At 41.3% G+C, this 21,023-nt stretch overlaps 1 protein-coding gene across 1 annotated transcript; it reads right to left on the reverse strand.

Annotated features, from left to right (window-relative positions):
• Window positions 1-618: 618 nt before the first annotated feature.
• On the reverse strand, window positions 619-20,596 carry LOC126204453 (39S ribosomal protein L30, mitochondrial). Its single transcript, XM_049938839.1, has 3 exons — window positions 20,442-20,596; window positions 9,952-10,078; window positions 619-984 (listed from the first exon to the last, which is right to left on the reverse strand). Exons 1-3 carry the CDS (start codon window positions 20,543-20,545, stop codon window positions 697-699), a joined length of 519 nt encoding a protein of 172 aa, XP_049794796.1. The 5' UTR covers window positions 20,546-20,596; the 3' UTR covers window positions 619-696.
• Window positions 20,597-21,023: the final 427 nt, after the last annotated feature.

Here is a 21,023-nt window from a genome sequence, read left to right on the forward strand (position 1 = left end):
CGCAAAAATGACTGTGATGCTGTTGCAATCACTATGGGAGCAGCTCATTATAAAGTCATTGTGCTTTTACTCCATGCATTCAGTGAACCCACACACAATGTGTGTATCGGCCAACTCTTTACTGGTAAATCTATCCATACTGCCGCATATCACTGTTAACACACAACAAACACTGTCAGAAAAATAAATCAAAGACAGGACTATTGGGATACAATAGTATAAATGGGGGTAAGAAATCACATCAAATGCAATTACTAAACGAGGCACAGGAGAGCAAGAGTCCCTTATGCCAAAATACTCAGAAAATATCCCATACAACAACCTTCAAAATTTTGTTGGTTGAGTTTAGGTTCACCCTTTTTGAGTGTTCTCTCATTTCAGTTCTACACCTGATAATTGTGTCAATGCAAAACAAAGAAAGCTCAAGGACACCACCCTTTAAATCAAAGATGCTAGAATACCAATTCTTTGGATTCATTGGGTTGACAATCACAGTGAAAACCAGGGAAGTGCAAAAATGTAATTCCTTAGACCAAAACTGTAATTTAGTTGGCATATTGTATATAAAATCTTGACATATCATAGACTTCAGAAATCAGGAAAGAATAAACCACAATGTCTGCCAAAGTTGACATAAGCTGTTTATTACAATTAATAATTACTTAAAAGTATAATACAACAATAAACAATCACAGGTCACCAAGCATTCAGCCATTTAAGCCGTAAGTGCTTCCGCAAGGTTTCTCCATCAAGTCTGTCCTTCTTACTCTGAAAAACCTCAAGTGCTGTTTCCTGTTCTTGTGGCACTTTCAGCTTCGGTGTAACTATGAATTCACCATTTTCCTTAAGGTATGTACCACTGTAGTCACCATCAGATGGAAGACCATTTGGGCATGTAATGGGTGTTATCTTAACTAGATGTTTAACTTGCCAAAGGCGAGCGTTGTTCTCCGGTATATTCTTCATGATAACAATATCGCTCCTCTATACAGGAAGCACAAAGAAGGAAAAATTACTACAAGAATTATGACACAGGAAACTTAAAGACACATACTTTCCTTTTCACAACAGAACTGCATGAAAATTAATTTAGGAATAAAGAAATGACCAACACAAATTACCCAAAATATCTATGGGATGTATGCCTGAAGATAACATTGAATGCAATGAATATATGACTACAAAATTATAGGTTATACAGTACCTGCACATTCTGTCAATTTAGAAATTATAAAGTACTTACTCATAGCAAGAAGTCCAATGAATCATAAATATACAAGTGGAATGGAATTTGTTGTAAATACAATATCACAATTACTATCTTGCTATTTACATTATTCATATTAAAAGCTTAAATGATACATTTCATACAGTGAGCTAAATGTCTGTCAAAAAATCTCAAATATGTATAGAGCTTATGTTTCCCATTTGTTGTACTTCCCACCCAATCTTCTTTTTAACAGTTTTATTGATTACGTCCCAATATATCATTAGTTTAAGTATTTCTTCAATCCTGATCTGCATAATTTTTTCCCAACTTTCTGTGATTTCCATGTCGTTTTATTGTTTTTTTCTTCATTTACTCTACTGTCACGTCATTCTCTCTCACCCAATAAAAAAAATGAGTCTTTTAGTGTGTGGTGGTGCAACAAGGCCGTAAAAGCAAATAATAATAAAGAGATTTAATTTCAAATGTGTAATCTGCCCTACAATGCATGATAAGTGTGGGTGTTGTCGTAGAATAGTCAAAGAGGGAGTGGTATGTGTAGACTGTGGATCGGAACATAACTTGGGAGACTCTAGTGGGGAACTGAATGAGAAACTCAGTGAGGCTCTTCCCTTGAACCACAGGCTATGCAAAAAAAAAGACAAGAGAAGCGCTGAACAGGAGGCAAAGATTTGTGTCCTACAGGTTGAATTACAACACATGAAAGTTGAACTACATAGATTGATGGGCTATCTAGTTCAAATTTCGCGAGTTCTAATTCAACCTGAAGGACACAAATCTTTGCTTCCTGTTCAACTACATAGATTGAAGGGTACAAAATCAAACAGTGGCAATGCAGGAGTAGGTTTAATAATTAATAACAAAATAGGAATACGAGTAAGCTACTATGAACAGCATAGCGAATGCATTATTGTAGCCAAGTTAGTCACAAAGCCCACTTCCACCACAGCAGTACAACTAGCTCTGCAGATGATGAAGATATTGAAGAAATGTATGATCAGATAAAAGAAATTGTGCAGATAGTTAAGTGAAACGAAAATGTAATAGTCGTGGGGTGCTGGCAATCGAAAGTAGCACAAGGAAGAGAAGGAAAAATAGTAGGGGAATATGGACTGGGGGAAAAGAACGAAGGAGGAAGCCGCCTGGTAGAATTTTGCGCAGAGCATAATTTAATCATAGCTAACACTTTGTTTAAGAATCATGAAAGAAGGTTGTATACGTGGAAGAGACTTGGAGACATCGGAAGGTTTCAGATTGATTACGTTATGGTAAGACAGATTTCGGAACCATGTTTTAAATTGTACGACATTTGCAGGGGCAAATGTGGACTCTGACCACAATTTATTGCTTATGAACAGCAGATTAAAACTGAAGAAACTGCAAAGAGGCAGGAATTTAAGGAGATGGGACTTGGATAAATTGAAAGAACCAGAGGTTCCACAGAGTTTGAGAGGGAGCATTAGGGAACGACTGACAAGAACAGGGGAACGGAATACAGTAGAAGAAGAGTGGGTAGCTTTGAGAGATGAAATAGTGAAGGCAACAGATGTTCAAGTAGGTATAAAGACGAGAGCTAGTAGAAGTCCTTGGGTAACACAATAGATATTAAATTTAATCGATGAAAGGAAAAAAATACACTAGTGGACATTAAAATTGCAACACCACGAAGATCACGTGCTACAGACGTGAAATTTAACCGACGGGAAGAAGATGCTGTGATATGCAAATGATTAGCTTTTCAGAGCATTCACACAAGGTTGGCACCAGTGGCGACACCTACAACGTGCTGACATGAGGAAAGTTTCCAACCGATTTCTTATACACAAACAACAGTTGACCGGCGTTGCCTGGTGAAACGTTGTTGTGATGCCTCGTGTAAAGAGGAGAAATGCATACAAACATGTTTCCGACTTTGATAAAGGTTGGATTGTAGCCTATCGCGATTGCAGTTTATCGTATCACGAGATGGCTGCTCATGTTGGTCGAGATCCAATGACTGTTAGCAGAATATGGAATCGGTGGGTTCAGGAGGGTAATATGGAACGCCGTGCTGGATCCCAACGGCCACGTATCACTAGCAGTCAAGACGACAGGCATCTTATCCGCATGGCTGTAATGGATCGTGCAGCCACGTCTCGATCCCTCAGTCAACGGATGGGGACATTTGCAAGACAACAACCATCTGCAGAAACAGTTTGATGACATTTGCAGCAGCATGGACTATCAGCTCATAGACCATGGCTGTGGTTACCCTTGACGCTGCATCACAGACATAGCACCTGCTATTGTCTACTCAACGAGGAACCTGGGTGTACGAATGGCAAAACGTCATTTTTTCGGATGAATCCAGGTTCTGTTTACATCGTCATGATGGTCGCATCCGTGTTTGGCGACATCGTGGTGAACTCACATTGGAAGCGTGTATTCGTCATCGCCATACTGGCGTATTACCCGGCGTGATGGTATGGGGTGCCATTGGTTACACGTCTCGGTCACCTGTTGTTCGCACTGACGGCACTTTGAACAGTGGACGTTACATTTCAGATGTGTTACGACCCGTGGCTCTAATCTTCATTCGATCCCTGCGAAACCCTACCTTTCAGCAGGATAACGCAAGACCGCATGTTGCAGGTCCTGTACGGGCCTTTCTGGATACAGAAAATGTTTGACTGCTGCCCTTGCCAGCACATTCTCCAGACCTCTCACCACCTGAAAACGTCTGGTCAATGGTGGCCGAGCAACTGGCTCGTCACAATACATCATTCACTACTCTTGATGAACTGTGGTATCATGTTGAAGCTGCATGGACAGCTGTACCAGTACACACCATCCAAGCTCTGTTTGACTCAATGCCCAGGCACATCAAGGCCATTATTATGGCCAGAGGTGGTTGTTCTGGGTACTGATTTCTCAGGATCTATGCACCCAAATTGTGTGAAAATGTAATCACATGTCAGTTCTAGTATAATATATTTGTCCAATGAATACCTGTTTATCATCTGCATTTCTTCTTGGTGTAGCAATTTTAATGGCCAGTAGTGGATAAAAATGCAATTAATGAATCAGGTGAAAGGGAATACGAACGTCTAAAAAATGAAATCGACAGGAAGTGCAAAATGGCTAAGCAGGAATGGTTAGAGGACAAATGTAAGGATGTAGAAGCATATATCACTAGGGGTAAGACAGATGCTGCCTACAGAAAAATTAAAGAGACCTTTGGAGAAAAGAGAAGCAGTTTTATGAATATCAAGAGCTCAGATGGAAAACCAATCCTAAGCAAAGAAGGGAGAGCAGAAAGGTGGAAGGAGTATATAGAGGGTCTATACAAGGGCGGTGTACTTGAGGACAATATTATGGAAATGGAAGAGGATGTAGATGAAGATGAAATGGGAGATATGATACTGCGTGAAGAATTTGACAAAGGTATTTTTGAAAAATTGAAGCTAGGCCCCAGGAATAGACAACATTCCATTAGTGCTACTGATAGCCTTGGGAGAGGTAGCCATGACAAAACCCTTCCATCTGGTGAGCAAGATATATGAAACAGGCGAAATACTTTCAGACTTCAAGAAGAATATAATAATTCCAATTCCAAAGAAACCACGTGCTGACACATGTGAAAATTACCAAACTATCAGTTTAATAAGTTACAGCAGCAAAATACTAACATGAATCCTTTACATAAGAATGGAAAAACTGGTATAAGCTGACCTCAGAGAAGATCAGTTTGGATTCTGGAGAAATGTAGGAACACACGAGGCAATACTAACCCCATGACTTCTCATAGAAGATAGGTTAAGGAAAGACAAACCTGCACTTATATCATCTGTAAACTTAGAGAAAGCTTTTGTTGACTGGAATTCTCTCTTTAAAATTCTAAAGGTGGCAGGGGTAAAATACAGCTAGCAGAAGGCTATTTACATCGTACAGAAACCAGATGGCAGTTATAAGTGTCAAGGGGCACGAACGGAAAGCAGAGGTTGAGAAGGGAGGGAGACAGGATTGTAGCCTATCCCTGGTGTTATTCAATCTGTTGATAGAGCAAACGTTAAAGGAAACAAAAGAAAAATTTGGAGTAGGAATAAAGTCCAGGCAGAAGAAATAAAAACTTTGAGGGTTGCCGATGACATTGTAATTCTGACAGAGATAGCAAAGGACTTGGAGGGGCAGTCTAACAGAAAGGACAGTATCTTGAAAGGAAGATATAAAATGAGGATAATGGAATGTAGTCAAATCAGGTGATGCTGAGGGAATCAGATTAAGAAATGAGACACTTAAAGTAGAAGATGAATTTTGCTATCTGGGAAGCAAAATAAGTGATGATGGTAATTTTAGGAGGATATAAAATGGAGACAGGCAATGGCAAGAAAAACATTTCTGAAGAAGAGAAATTTGTTAACAGAGAGTATAGATTTAAGTGTCAGGAAGTTGTTTCTGGAAGTATTTGTATGAAGTATAGCCATGTATGGAACTGAAACATGGACAGTAAACAGTTTAGACAAGAAGAGAGTAGAAGTATCTGAAATGTAGTGCTACAGAAGAATGCTGAGGATTAGATGGGTAGGTCACGTAACTAATGAAGAGTTACTCACTAGAATTGGCGAGAAGAGAAATTTGTGGTATAACTTAACTAGAAGAAGGGACTGGTTGGTAGGACACATTCTGAAGCATCAAGGGATCACCAACTTAGTACAGGAGGGAAGGGGGGGGGGGGGGGGCAAAAATTGTAGAGAGAGACAAAGATATGAATACAGTAAGCAGATTCAAAAGGATGTAGGTTGCAGTAGTTACTTAGAGATGAAGAGGCCTGTACTGGATAGAGTACCATGGAGAGCTGTACCAAACCAGTCTTTGGAGTGAAGGCCACAGCAACAACACAGATTGATGGGGTGGGAGTTGTGGGGGGGGGGGGGGGGTTGAATATAATGGGAAATGGGTAACAATAACAAGCAATAGGTAAAAGGAGACAGGTCTTAAATTTCTTCATCTGCATTTCAGCTACTGAATTAATTTGACTTTTTCCTGAAGTAGGAGGGGAAGAGCCTCATCCAGCTGTAGGTAACACTGGGATGCACCAGACTTCTAGTGAACAAATTAAGAGTACATCAGTACCTAAAGAGAATAGGAAGAAAAGAGTCTTGCCATTAGATAGTAATCATGGGAGGTGTGTAGGCCAGATGGTACCAGGTCACAACTATTGTTAAGCCAAGTGCTCGGCTATTGACAGAGGACATAGGGAAATGGTGCAAACGATTTTGGAAGGTTATTGCAGTAGGTGGAGTAGGAAACAGTGTGGCTAAGAAATTACAGCATTTGAAGTGACCTGGATGAAATAGGAGTAGCAAATACACACACACATGTGAGTTTTGTGAAGGTCCTACAGTGCAGTGACCAGCCCTGGGTTAACACTGCTGTGAGCCCTGTAAATATTGAGTTGAGCAGGCTGCTACTGACCAAAATGACATCTCATATGAGCACAGTGTCTGTCACTACACTTGGGAGGTGGTTATACTTGCCATGGCCTACAACTGAGCTTTTTGCAGAAAATGTACAGGGGGCCACCACACACAAAGCAAGATCCCTGTGGTTCCTGGTGTTGCATCAGAGAAGTACCTTTTTCTGATTAGAGTCAGGATTCACGCATCTTGTTTTGAAAGAAGTGAAAATAACAGAAGAGCCCCACAAAATGCTTAAGAATGCACAGAAAATTAAGGTTAGTTTATTTCATCAATAAGGTAGAAGAGCTTCTTACCAATTCAGAAAATTTTGAAAGCACTGAAAAGTATAGTGAAGCCAGTCCTGTGTCTTTCTCAGCTCCATACCCACAGAGTTAGATACGGCACATACAAAAGATTACACTCTAGTAGTTTACTCATGCAGAACCAATATCAGAAAAGGAGGAGTTATTACATACACTGATGGAAAACAAATTGCAACACCAAAGATTAATTAATGTATAGCACTGAAATTTCAGGAATCTAGGTTAACGTACGTTAAGTGTTTCTCATTGCAAGATCACAGGTTAATATAAGTGTGAGATACACCATTGCAAATGTGAAATGTTGGTACTTTAGCAACCTGTGTAACTGTTAGAATGCCGAAAGCAAGCACACAAAGGTGTATGCACCATGTTGTACAGGTACTGGATGTCAGTTTGTGGGATTGAGTTCCATGCCTGTTGCACTTGGTTGGTCCATACATTGGACAGTTAATGTTGGTTGTGGGTGATGCTGGAGTTGTCATCCAATAATGTCCCATATGTGCTCAAATGGAAACAGATCGAGTGATCGAGCACGCTAAGCAATATACTGACAATCTCCACAGTATGTTGGGTTACAACTGCAGTATGTGGATGAGCATTCTCCTGTTGAAAAACACCATTGAAATGCTATTCATGAATGGCAGCACAATAGGTTGAATCACCCAGCAACAGCCACATTCCTGTAACCAGAAATGGGAGAATCTACTACTTAAATGCGACTCAGCTGTGCATGTGCATGAGCCCATTTGTAACTGCTGAAACAAATCTAATGTAAACAGTCGTGGCTTCACGCTCATCGGAGGTAGTTTGTTGTTAGGAAGCATTGCATAGTCTTCCTAAAACCTTTGACACATTTTGCAGTTGGGAGACGCTTGCATGATCACTGTGTGTCGTTGCTGTATATATTTTCAATTTCAGTTATTTCCATTTTTTCTCTCGTTTATGTTTTACTGTTGAAGTATTATTCTGCTGTAGTGGGATACAGTAATATCCTTTGTTAGAGTATTGGTTCTTACCAGTCAAAATTAAAAAATTTAACAGAAAACTAAAACAATGAAAAACTCCCGGGATTCGAAAAATTTCCCAGGTTCCTCCCGGATGAAAAAATTCCCAGGCTTTTCCCAGATCTCCTGGTTGTCCCGGGTTGTATACACCCTGATTAATTAAAAAAGTCCAGATGCTGTACGATGGTTGTGAGAGCAGTGTACAAGTAGGAGATGAAAGATCAAAATTGTTTAAGATAACGAGACGTGTTCAGCAAGGCAGTTCGCTCTCCCCTTTAATCTTCATTAGACTTATGGACACAATAATTAAAGAAATCAAGGAAGAAGAAAATGAAGATCTCAATGCTTTTGTTTTTGCTGATGACATTGCCATTTGGGGAGAGACAGAAATGGAGGTTCAGAGGAGACTAAATTACTGGAACACAAAATTTAAAAATTTCAAGTTAACTGTGAGTAGGAACAAGGCAGTGGCAATGAAGATAAGCAGGACACCCACACATTGTTACATCATACTGGAGGGGGAGAAGGTTGAATGTGTGAAAAGCTTCAATTATCTGAGTAGCATCATATCACGCGATGGAAGTTCCAAACTAAAAGTCATAAACAGAATAACAAAAGGATCTAGCTTTTTCCACCACGTACGAAATCTAATCTGGGACAAGGAAGTCCCTCAAACAGCCAAACAGACCATGCATAAAACTTATCTCCTGCCAATCATGATGTATAGTCTAGAGGCCTGTGTCATAAGAGAGAAGAGAGTCAAATACAAGCATGTGAAATGAAGTTCCTTAGGTCAGAGCTCTACAAAAAACTAGAAGAGACAGAGTCGGGAATGATTATGTAAGGAGATACCTGCAGGTGACACTGACTACAGAGGAGAGAATGAGTGCTTTGAGACTGAAGTGGTTCGGTCATGTGAAGCGAATGCACCCAACTCTAACTCCACGCCAGTATTTGGAGCTGAAGGTACCAGGAAGAAGACCAATTGGGTGGCCTAGAAAGAGATGGACAGGGCAGGTTAAGGAAGATCTCAAGAGGAGAGGAGTAACATGAGATTTGGTGGAGAGGGAAAAGCTATACCAGGACAGAAACCAAATGAGGCATATCGTTCACAAAGTTCCTATCCGGTTCGCTCGAAGTAAGTCCTGATGATGGTGATATTTTAGGAGAATAACAGTTTATTGTGTTCAGTAGCAGCATTGTTAATTAATTGTATCACTGTTAAGTTGCCATTACCCTCCACAACTTCCAGCCACTTCAAAAGCACTTGTTGCTGCTAATACCAATTCCTTCGAACCACATGACTGTTAGATTTTCACATCATTTTACACACTGCATGACTGATCAAAGTCTTCATATATTTCTCTCTATCATCATCTTCTGTTTGTGTCATAGGCATTGTTTCCTTACATCACTGTTAATCAAAGCATGCCTTCCTCTGTCTTCCATTTTTATTGTTTCCTCTCATTCTTCCAGCTAATGTAAATTACTTGTCTTTTATCACAGCATGTGGTATAATGAAAATAACACATTAGAAGATAGAATTCAATTAAACCAAAACATCTGCAACCTTTCATAAATGTATTCATAATGTCGGTGGTTGGGAGTTCAATCAATCCTCAGTGGGTTTTAAAATTCTTTTCTACTATTTATCATTTCTTTCAGCCCCAACAACAATTTATACATTTGAAGAACGTGCTATTGCACTGTGCATTAAATTCTATCTTGAACTATACATCATCCTTTAGCTGACTGGTGAAGTCAGTGTGAATGGGAAGGGCATACCACTTCAAATAGGGCCATGCACAGTAAAGCACTGAGGTGTTCATACCTACATTTGGTCTGAAGACAGCTTTAGTTAGTTTCATTCAAATGCATTTTAATGAAAAATTGTAAAAATAAAATTAAAGGCCGCTGCTCTTATAGTCACTACATACAAACAGCATGTTTATACAAACCTTTCCAGCCAGACCAATTTCCTTCATCATATTTTTCTCCCAGTAAGGGCGGCCTTTGAGAGCTTTCACACGTTGCACCATAAAAAGTTTTGATGGTTCATAAGGTGGGTCCTTGAAGTCTGGAAACCTGTAATGCAGTTGCATATTTTAAGTAATTCATTACAACCTATTATAACAGTAATTATTAGGTGAAAAAACCAAAGCACTTTTTACAGTATTTTTGGCCTTATACTATTGCATAGACAATGCTTATCATTGGCATCTGTCATTAATTGTTTGTGGCATTGTTCCTGTAAATGTGTGTAGAATTTTGTAGATTTAAAGAAAGTTTTCCACTCTGTGAGCTAAAGAAAAATCTCATAAATCCGAAAAAGCTGGTACTTCTAACACTTTCTTTATATTTTAGTCTGACAGAGGATCACAGGCTGATGATTTCATTCAAAAACTTGTGTACGGTGATAATGCCACAGTTCTGTCATATCAAAGAATTTTAATGAGAGCAATTCACCATACTCAAAAATGCTAACAGACTTTGACAAAAATCTTCTGAACACTTTACACAATGATTCTTGTCATCCCAATAGAAAGCACCTCTGACTTATTTAAGTCCCTGTCTCTATTTGACATCATTAAGGAGGCTTACATGTCCAGATGTTTAAACTAACTGTGTCATGTAGGTTACTGTGACTAGTGCATGTGGAGTGTATTGTCTTGTCTCCATGATGATGATGATGATGATTAACATCCTGTCAATGGTCAAGTAATCATAGACTGAGCACTAGCTTGGACTGGAAAGAATGAGGAATGAAATCTACAGATACTTCTCAAAGGGACCACCAAGATATTTGCCGTCACTGATTTAGGAAACCATGGAAAACCTAAATCTGGTTAGTTGCACAAGGATTTGTTGACACTGCTGAAAATGACAACCATTGTATTGCACTGATCTGTTCCATGGAAAATACTCAAAAACCTGATACTTCCAAAAATCATAAATGTATGACAATGATTACAAAACAGTAGGCAAACTGAAATATTTCAGGTTATATTCACTAAAATCAATTTCTGCGTGTTTTCACAGTTAAAGAGATGAAAAATCATCTAAAATATTAATCTTTTAGTTTGGTGTGATGTGGTACTCTTTATTAGTTTTAAATGGAATTGTGTATTAATAGTTTACACTATAGACAACAAATAAATATAATGTTACAAGAACTGTGTGAAAGACTTAATTCCTGGAGTTAACCATAACATATGCCAGAACAAACTGATACTGAGTGATTTAAAATTTCCATGTTTCAATGAGAAACCATAAACTTCAATGAGATGGATGCCAGTTTTTCAGATTACAGTTTAGTAAAATAGTGGTGTGAAGCTCAAAATGACTACTCTTGCTTGATTACAATGTTTAACCTTGAGTGATGTTCTGATTTTATTTAGCTAATGCAGAATAGTCAGTCCTGCAAAAGTAAGTTTTTGCAAATGAAATCAGAAACTTCAACACCTTTTGATTCATAAATGGGAATTTTACACCCATATGCATCTAAAACTTGTCATAAACATTCCATAAAATTTACTTCCCCCCAGAGTATTACTAGCTGCATGTAGCAAAATGGTTCACAGATGTCACTTCTTATATCATAGTTCCTTTAAAAAAACAAACCCATCCATCACAATATACAACACTGGCAGGCATGAAAGTTTTTTCTACACTAACAGTGTTTTCATTATTATTGAGTTTTTTTTTTTGTTTTGTTTTAGGGTGCAAAAACAACTAGTGTCATACGTGTCCATGTCAAAACTATAGAACACAAAGACAAAGAGGAGTTAAAAATAACTACACGTCAATTCCAATCGACAGAAGAGAAGACAGCTAAAAAGAGGGACGAGAAGAAAGGTCTATAAAATATGCCATAGAGAAACAGACATCCAGAACTAAAAATTAAATGGCCTTCACCATATTGCTAAAACGGATAAAAAGTAAAACACTGTCGACATCAACCACGTTGTTCACTAAAACGGCCGAAACTCAGACGGCAAACACAAACGAGAACATAAGCAGTTAAAAAAAGGGGATTCTGTTAGGAAATGGCAGACCATTAAAAGTTAAGTGCAATACGCACAAAGAGGTGGGGGGGGGGGGGGCATCACTTAACAAATGGCAATGGCTAAAAAGACATTGCCCAATACGCAACCTAGTTAAAATGATCTCACGGGGAGAGAGCCGAGAGGAGGTCATCCCAGCTGCCGGGAGAGGTTTAATAACCTGGAGCTTGTTCCCATGAAGGGAGGACCAGTGGTGATGCCTATGCGACGCTACCTGCTTACAGATGGCAACACAGAGATCGCTGGATGGACTAGCTGGATGGACTAGTGGGCTGAGGTATGAGAACTGCAGCCTGGGAAGCCAGCATCAGCAGCCTCGTTTCCTGTCAAGCCTACATGACCAGGAACCCACATAAACATCACAGTGGCTCCATCAAGAGTGAGCAAGTGATAGCTTTCCTGGACCTGTAGCAGTAAGGGATGGACAGTGTACAGCACACAGATGCCTTGAAGGACACACAGATAGTCTGAGGAGATGACACAATTGACAACCCTGTGTCACCAGATGTAGTACATGGCCTGATACAGGGCGAAGAGCTCTGCTGTTCCATAAGCCGATACCGAAAACTGCCAGTGCCAATGACAAAGGCACACTTGACACGACACTCAGTCTGAGAGCCATCGGTCCATACAAAGGTACTATTGTGAAGTTCCACGCGAAGGTCGTGAAACTGAAGGCGATAGAGCAAGGCTGGAATAGTGTCCCTAAGAAGTGAAAGAAGGCCAAGGTGAACATGGGCTGCCGCACGAAGTCAAGGTGGTGAAGGTTTTACACCCATCGGGAAGGTTGCAGATAGCATGAAGTTAAGCAGCCGGAGCAAGAGCCGAAAGCGAACTCCAGGAGGTAACAGAGAGGAGGGACGCGCCCCATACTGGTGATCAAAGGAAGTATTGAAGGAGGCATAGGACAGGTGGCCATGCATGGCAGACAAACGGCATGCATATCTGCTGAGAAGAAAGTCATAATGGTAGGACAAAGGTAGTTCAGCAGTTTCTGCATACAGACTCTCAACGAGGCTAGTGTAAAAGGTGCCAGTGGCCAAATGGAAGCCACAATGGCGGGTAGTATTGAGACGGTGTAAGAGGGACGAATATGCAGATGCATAAAGGAAACACCCATAGTCTAGTTTCGGATGGACAAGTGACCGGTACAAATGGAGGTGGGTTGTTCGATCTGCTCCCCAGGAAGTACTGAGGACATAAAGGACACTGAGGGACCATGTACAGCAGACTGCCAGGTAAGTCAAGTGGGAAGACCAAAAAAGTTTCCTATCGAGCATAAGCCCCAGGAATTTCGTGGTTTCAATGAATGGAAGAGCAACAGGTCCAAGATGTAAATACGGTGGAAGAAACCAACTGCGCCGCCAGAAATTCAAACAAATGGTTACGTCAGCAGAGAAACAAAAGGCACTGTCAATGCTCCATGAGCAAAGACGATTGAAATGCCGCTCAATGAGACAGGTCTGTGGCAAAATCATCAACAAAAAGGGAGACATATGCCCGGCAGGAGACAGGTCATTATAGGGTTAATGGCAATAGCAAAGAGGACGACACTAAGGATGGAACCCTGAGGCACAGCATTTTCCTGAATGAACGTGTCCGACAAAGCAAAACCCATATGTATCTTGAAAACTTGGTCTTTTAAAAATTCCTGAAGGAAACGAGGGAGGCTGTGATGGAAGCCCTACATTTAGAGAGTATGGAGGATACCAGTCCTCCAGCAGGTGTCATAGGCTTTCTCCAAATTGAAAAAACATTGTCAGTCTGGGATTTCCACAAAAAAACAACCACAACATGGGTGGAGAAAGTGATGAGATGGTCAACTGCACAACGGTGCACTCGAAACCCACAGTGTGCAGTGGTTAGTAAATTGTGAGACTCAAGCCACCATAGCAGCTGGGCATGAATCATATGTTCCATCACCTTGCAAACACAGCTGGCGAGAACAATGGGGCGGTAGCTAGAAGGACGGTGTTTGTCCTTACCAGGCTTAGGCAAGGGTACGACAGTGGCTTCGCGCCAGCACCTGGGAAATGTGCCCTCTGCCCAGATGCTGCAGTACGTTTGAAGCAGAAACTGCTTGCCTGCAACAGAAAGGTGCTGCAACATCCAAATATGAACATCATCCGGCCCTGGTACAGAAGGTCAGTACGGAGTGAGAGCATGATATAGCTCCCTCATAGTAAAGGCGGCATTGTAGCACTCACGATTCTGAGAAGAAAATGGTATCGCCTGAGCCTCCTCTGCTCATTTCCGATGGAGGAAGGCAGGGTGATAGTGAGAGGAGCTCGAAGTCTCCGCAAAATGGCGGCCCAAAGTGTCGGAGATACCAACAGGGTCCACAATGACATTGTCTGCTACTGTCAGGGTGGAAATCGGGGAATGGATCTTGGTCCCAGGGAGCCGCCGGAGGTTGGATCACATGATGGAAGAGTGAGTGGAACTGTTTAAAGAACTAGTGAATGAAATTCAGGTAGCTTTTTTGCTATCCCGAAGAACACGATGACACCATGCACGCAACTGTTTATATCGAATGCAGTTTGCCATCATAGGAGGATGGTTAAAAATGTGGAGAGCACATCTCCAAGCACGAACTGCATCGTGGCACACCTCAGAACACAAAGGGACCAACAATACACAGTACGGTAAAGAGGAAGTGTGAGGAATGGAACATTCTGCAGCGGTAAGGGTAACATTTGTAAGATATTCTACCTGGTCATCGCAACTGTGGAACTGTTGTTTGTCGAAGGTTGCCAAGGAGGAGTAAAGCCTCCAGTTGGCCTTAGTAAGCTGCCATTTGGGTGTGCACGTAGGTGGGGTAGGAGGCAAAAAATGGACAGCACATGGGAGATGGTCATTCGAGTATGTGTCAGAGAGAATGGACCACCCGAGACGATGGGCATGCTGGGCAGTGCGGAAGTACAGGTCCAAATAGGAATAGGTGTGCGTAGAGTCTGAAAGGAATGTGGGTGACCCTGTGTTAAAGCAGAAGAGGTTAAGTTGATTGAGACGGTCAGTCCAATAGGCACCTCCCGGACAGGTTCTGGGAGAGCCCCAGAGGGGACAGCGTGCATTAAAGTCACCGAGCAGCAGAATGGGGTGGGGCAGCTGTCCAATAAGCTGGAGGAAGTTTGCCCTGGTGACATCGTACGGCAGGGGGATGTAAATGGTACAAAGGTAGAATGTCAAGAGAGGAAGGAAAAGGCAAACTGCAACAGCTTGAAGGTGGATAGTCAGGGAGATGGGGTGACTATGAAGGTCACCCTGTATGAGCAACATGACTCCCCCATGAGATGGAATGCTTTCCTCAAGGGAAGAAGTTCAAAATGGACAGGGAAGAAATGCAAGAGCTCAAAGTGGTCATGAGGACACAATTTTGTTTCCTGAAGGCAGACAACAAGTGGATGCTGCAATTCTAGGAGCAGCCATAATTCCTCTTTGTTGGATCGATGACTGCAAACATTCCACTGGAAGAGAGACACAATGAGCAAAAAATGAAGGGGTGTTACCTCAGTGGCTGCCAAGTGCCAGCTTTCCAAGACTGGCTGCTATAGGGCACAGAGACAGGAGGATCTTGCTCCATGAGGTCTACAGAGATGTCGGCATTTTCCTTCAGCAAGCCTGCAGAGTCCAGGGCAGAAAAATGGTTGGCAGTGCATACCAGAGGCATGGAGGTCGCCCGGGCGAGGCTATCACATGGTGACACCATCAAAGAGGATATCCGAGTCGGCGAAGGAGAGGACTGTTTGCCTTTGTTTGACTTCTTAGAGCCGTTCCGGTTGGCAGAGGAAGAATGGTTGGTTGGCTGGAGGGACGGAGGAAGCCTTCACGGGAGTATTCCTTCTGTACTTTCTGGCCTGCCAGTAGTGTAGCTGGTGACTTCACCCTGTGAGGCGAAAGTCTGGTATTTTGTTGCACAGTTGGAGGAGGAAACAGGGACACTACAACACTGGATGGTGATTGCACAATCTTGGTGCTAAATTTCAGGTCAAATGTCTGCATGGCCATGTTCTTCGTGGAGGGAGATGTAGCAAGAACAGTACTGTTGGTGTCAGATGGTAGAACGCAGGGTTTTTGACTAGCAAACAGCTTGTGAGCGACCAGCTAAGGCACGAACAGGATAGCCATGGAGGAGTGAAGCTGCAAGCAGTTGTTGTACTTGAGAATCGAAAGTAGTCTCCTGGACAGCCTGCTAATCAAGATACATGGGACAGTCGCAGGAGGAAGTGGCATAGTCACCATTGCAGTTGGGAGGAGGCGGCCTTGTGAGTATCCCTACCACATGTTACACATTTGGTTTGGAATTGACAGGACTCTCGAGTGTGATTGCTAGCAGAACATTGGGTATGGAATATACGGCCTGACTGTGATAACTTCATAACCTGCTTTGATCTTTGATGGAAGAACCACTTTATTCAAAAGTGAGAAAGAGAGTTTTTGAGGGCACTAAGGAAGCACCTACTTTTTTCATTACCCGATGGACTGCTATGACACCCTGACCAGAGACATACGTTTGGATTTCTGCATGTCAGACCATCGAACAGCTGAAGTGTAAATAACACCATGGGAAGAATTCAGCATTTGATGGACCTCGACACAAACAGGATAGCCATGGAGGAGCGAAGCTGCAAGCAGTTGTTGTGCTCGAGAATCAAAAGTAGTCTCCAAAAGCAAAGTGCCATTGCGCAAATGAGAGAAGGATTTCACAGGACTAGCAAATGAATCAACACCTTTCTGAATAATTAACAGATTTACCATGGCGAAGAACTGACCGTCTTCAGTACATGAAACCATGAGGAACTGTGGTGCAGCTGGGAGGCTCTTTGAATCATTAGCCTCATTCCATTTACATTTTGTAGCCATTGACTTTGAGGATGATTGGCTCATTGCAAGAAAACCCCCCACAATTGCCATCATCCCCAATGGCGTGCTCCTTCCACAACTGGGGGGGGGGGGGGGCTTCAGAAGGGGGCACACCCGCCTTAGGTTATTGTTCACACCTCTTGAACACCTGACAGAGGGACCAATCGGCAATTTGGGAAAGTAGCAGCTCAGGCAATCACCCCTCCCTGGGCCTGGCTTGTACCAGCAGGTATATTCGAACCCTACCTGTCGACACGTGGCTGGGAATTACATGTTACCCAGTCACCTGTTATGTGTCAGATGTGTGTGATGGCCTTCAGGAGCGCACAGGGAGGAAGAATAAAAAGAGGAACCTCAAGTGGAGGAACGACAGGAGAAGGTGAACAAAAAAAGAAAAAAGGAATCAAAAAACAGTGGAGAGTATTCTGATACTGACTACCAAAAATGCAGAATACATTTCCAGAAACAGCCCAGACATGTTCCCCAAGGGAGAGAAAAAAGGACAGCAAGAGGATAGATATGCAGCTTGGAAGGGAAAAGATGTTGCAAAAGGCTGGGGCCCCGTGGTAACCAAGTATGAAACTGCCAAAGAGTGATGAGCCCCCTGGGGAGGGGGATTAAGGATAATTGTATATTTCTTTATAATATGAAAAGCTGCTGTTGTCAGCCTGCACTGGTTGCACCCCAAAATATGATATAAGTTTTGCCGTGTGAAAGCACACGCATGATTTATGCAAACAGGAACCTACTGCCCTAAAAATGTGCATCTATTTGTTTATTCACAGTATCCCACAAGATCTGCAATCTCAGTAAGATATGCACCATCCTGTCCCTCCAACATCATATTAGAATGGTTTGAGAAACACATGGTGGGCATGAGAGTGTGCACATCTGATACTTCCCAGACAGTTAACTTCATTGCTATTAACTATTATCTAAGGGACACTCGCATTAGATATGGATGCCATAAACCAAGTTATGATTTATCTCTGAGAGTTGTTAGTGGCTGATGAGCTGTCATGAATCAGGACAACATTAGCAGTGTCTAATACCCACTGTCATCAAGGCAGAGTCTGACAGACATAATTAGGTATCCACAATGAGATTTTCACTCTGCAGCGGAGTGTGCGCTGATATGAAACTTCCTGGCAGATTAAAACTGTGTGCCCGACCGAGACTCGAACTCGGGACCTTTGCCTTTCGCGGGCAAGTGCTCTACAAACTGAGCTACCGAAGCACGACTCACGGCCGGCACTCACAGAAAGGCAAAGGTCCCGAGTTCGAGTCTCGGTCGGGCACACAGTTTTAATCTGCCAGGAAGTTTCATAATTAGGTATGTTTCTAAACCAACCAATCATCAGTGTATATTGATGATTAATTTTTGCACACTATTTAACTAATATAAAAACTTTTATTACAGTGAAATAAGACTTTGGAATCAATACAATAAACCAAAATGTGACTAAAAATTAAGTACCAATTGCATACTTTTACTTGCCACAAGCAAAGGATGTCAGAAGGGAAAGCTTGTGATCAGCTCATAGCACATCAACTGCTGTAAGTGGCCAAGCTTCCTCCCAGAACAGCCAGCTTATAGCTTTTAAAAAAAACGTGTAATGGTTTAATCTGTAGCAGAAGTGATGTGAAAGATGATAATGATTCAATAGAAGGCTCACGTACAGCCTCTTCACTCATTTTTGTAAATAAAATATCCACAGTCACTACACACAACACTGCACATGGATCAACACTCTATTTACACTGGCTACTTATGAGTATGGTTCACAAAACTGTTACAAAGCTCAGGTCGGTAATAAGCATACACATTTAGAATTGGCATGAAGATAGCCGACTTCCATTGATCAAATAGGGACCAAAGTACAAGAGCAGTATTCCCCTTCTCCGGATCATGTGGTCGTAAGCAACCTAGAATAGTGCAGATGAATAATTATATGTAGGTTACATAGCAGGTAACAGGAATGCAATACAAATTTAAAAAGATGGAAAGTTTACAAATTTATATGAAGACCTATAACACAAGTATCTAGAATCATCTCACTGTTACATTCCATCCTGGATTTTCCATTGTTTAATTAGAAGACTCTACTACATAACTTTAGGAACGATGAAGGAAAGCCAAACAGAAACACAGTGGGCACATAACATGTTTTACATCTACTTACATATTCTGCAAGCCACTGCACAGAACATGATAGAGGGCGCTTTGTACTAATATTAGTGACTTTGTCACTCATCAGCTCTCAACTGCGTTATCACCTTCCAACCTAACTTAGATCTCAAACTATCTTTACAGCAGATCTCGAACTACGTCTACAGCTAAGCTACAGTCTATCTTTCAGTTGGTACTGGTCAAAGCAAAACGGCATTATTGCAGTCTTCTACACATTTGCCATCTCCCCTAGACCTATATAGATCTAGTATAAACAGTACCTAAATCATTATACATTTGCATGCACAGCCATCTCCATTACCGATAGTTCTAGCAAACAACGCTGTCTATGCCACCACCAACAAGAATTGAATTACTTACTGCAAACAAATAACTGAAACGTTCAATATTGTTTTGCCAATTCAAACCAAACTGTCATTAATCTTAACCTATACGTTGCAATAAGCTATGGATCGATTTGTTACCACATGTAAGTTTTCGAATCTGCATTCGTTGAATTCACGAACTCCCATGCAAACTGCCAGCTTCCAACCTAACCAAGTTCTCAGGCTATGCTACTGATCGGTCTGTCAACCTAAGTCCAAAAGTAACACAGACGCAAAAGAAATAATGTCATGGTTCTGTTGTCTTTCTGTCTGCATGTGTACTGCATCATACCCAACATGATGATTATGTTACGAGACGAAGCTGACATCTCGTATCCGTAGGCTTGGTTCACACTGACAGCACACCTCAAAGACTATATCGATAGCTCGTGTTTTTCACTAGATCTGTTTCAAGAATAAGGATTAACTGAGGAATTTGGATATCAAGATACAGTACTGAACTGTACTGAACCTTTCGCGAATGACCAGTCCTTATTACCATGCCTCATACGCGAATGGAGCGGGATGAAATACTGTTACATGGTACAACGGGAATTATACTAATATATTTCCCAGTCCTTTGCAAGATGTGGATGTTGACGTAGGTTACTTGTTTACACATCCCCGTCGACTCGAGAAACCAATTTTGTGCGAAACGATTATGTAATACCACATGAAATTGTGCGATGTATCCAATTACGCAAATGGAATACGATGTAATTACAAAAAAGTGGCTCAGAATAGTTAACATACAAACATATATATTAAAATGCTAATTTCTCTGACCGAGCAATTACGATTTCGTATGAAATGTAATAACTCTTGAATGAATACAATAGAGCTTAAATGGGTGCTAAGACACAAGTATGCAAAATCATTACTAATAGCGATCTAATACTGTAACTTGCTAGGCGATCCTTTATTACGAAAATAACACAACTGTATCAGAAAATTAAAAATCATACCTTGGGTAATACGTGAATCCATGGTACTTAATGCCACCACCATCCGTTGAATAATTCCTCAAACGTCCATAGCTCCACAACCTACTGACAAACCTTCCGAACATTCTTCGAAGATCAAAACATAAACAACTCACAGATTATCTTTGTATTTCGGAAATACCAAGGACGTATATACTAAGCACCATAGACTTTCCAACAACACGGGTATCACGCGAAGTTCACTTCTGCTCCATAATGGACGCATTTCTTAACAATGAATGGAATTATATTCAGGGATAAGATATTATATAATTTTATTTTCTACCGGGCCACCGGAAAAGCATACCCTACTTCACAACAGTGATAATACCTATCTACGTTACAGTAACAGACAACTTTGAGTTTTATCGTTGACATTGGTTAAGATGATAACAAATACCGCATTATCTGTTGAACGGACAGTATCAGTAACTGACGACGTGTAGTGTAATTAATTATTACAGTAGCTAAATGCACCATTTCATGTTTCTTCAAAATTTATAGTAAGGTCATTTGCATGGGACTTAAATAATGTAGAGTAGACGATCCTAAGAAAGACTATAC

The sequence above is a fragment of the Schistocerca nitens genome, chromosome 9 (genome assembly GCF_023898315.1).
Source record: "Schistocerca nitens isolate TAMUIC-IGC-003100 chromosome 9, iqSchNite1.1, whole genome shotgun sequence".
In the NCBI taxonomy this organism is placed as follows: Eukaryota; Metazoa; Arthropoda; class Insecta; order Orthoptera; family Acrididae; genus Schistocerca; species Schistocerca nitens.

Excerpts from the sequence above, each read along its gene's own strand:
- LOC126204453 (XM_049938839.1), bottom strand. The coding sequence starts at position 20,545 with ATGTTCGGAAGGTTTGTCAGTAGGTTGTGGAGCTATGGACGTTTGAGG. Across the intron at positions 10,079-20,441 it reads GGATTCACGTATTACCCAAG|GTTTCCAGACTTCAAGGACC; the intron begins GTATGATTTTTA and ends ACTGCATTACAG. Across the intron at positions 985-9,951 it reads AAATTGGTCTGGCTGGAAAG|AGGAGCGATATTGTTATCAT; the intron begins GTTTGTATAAAC and ends CTTCCTGTATAG.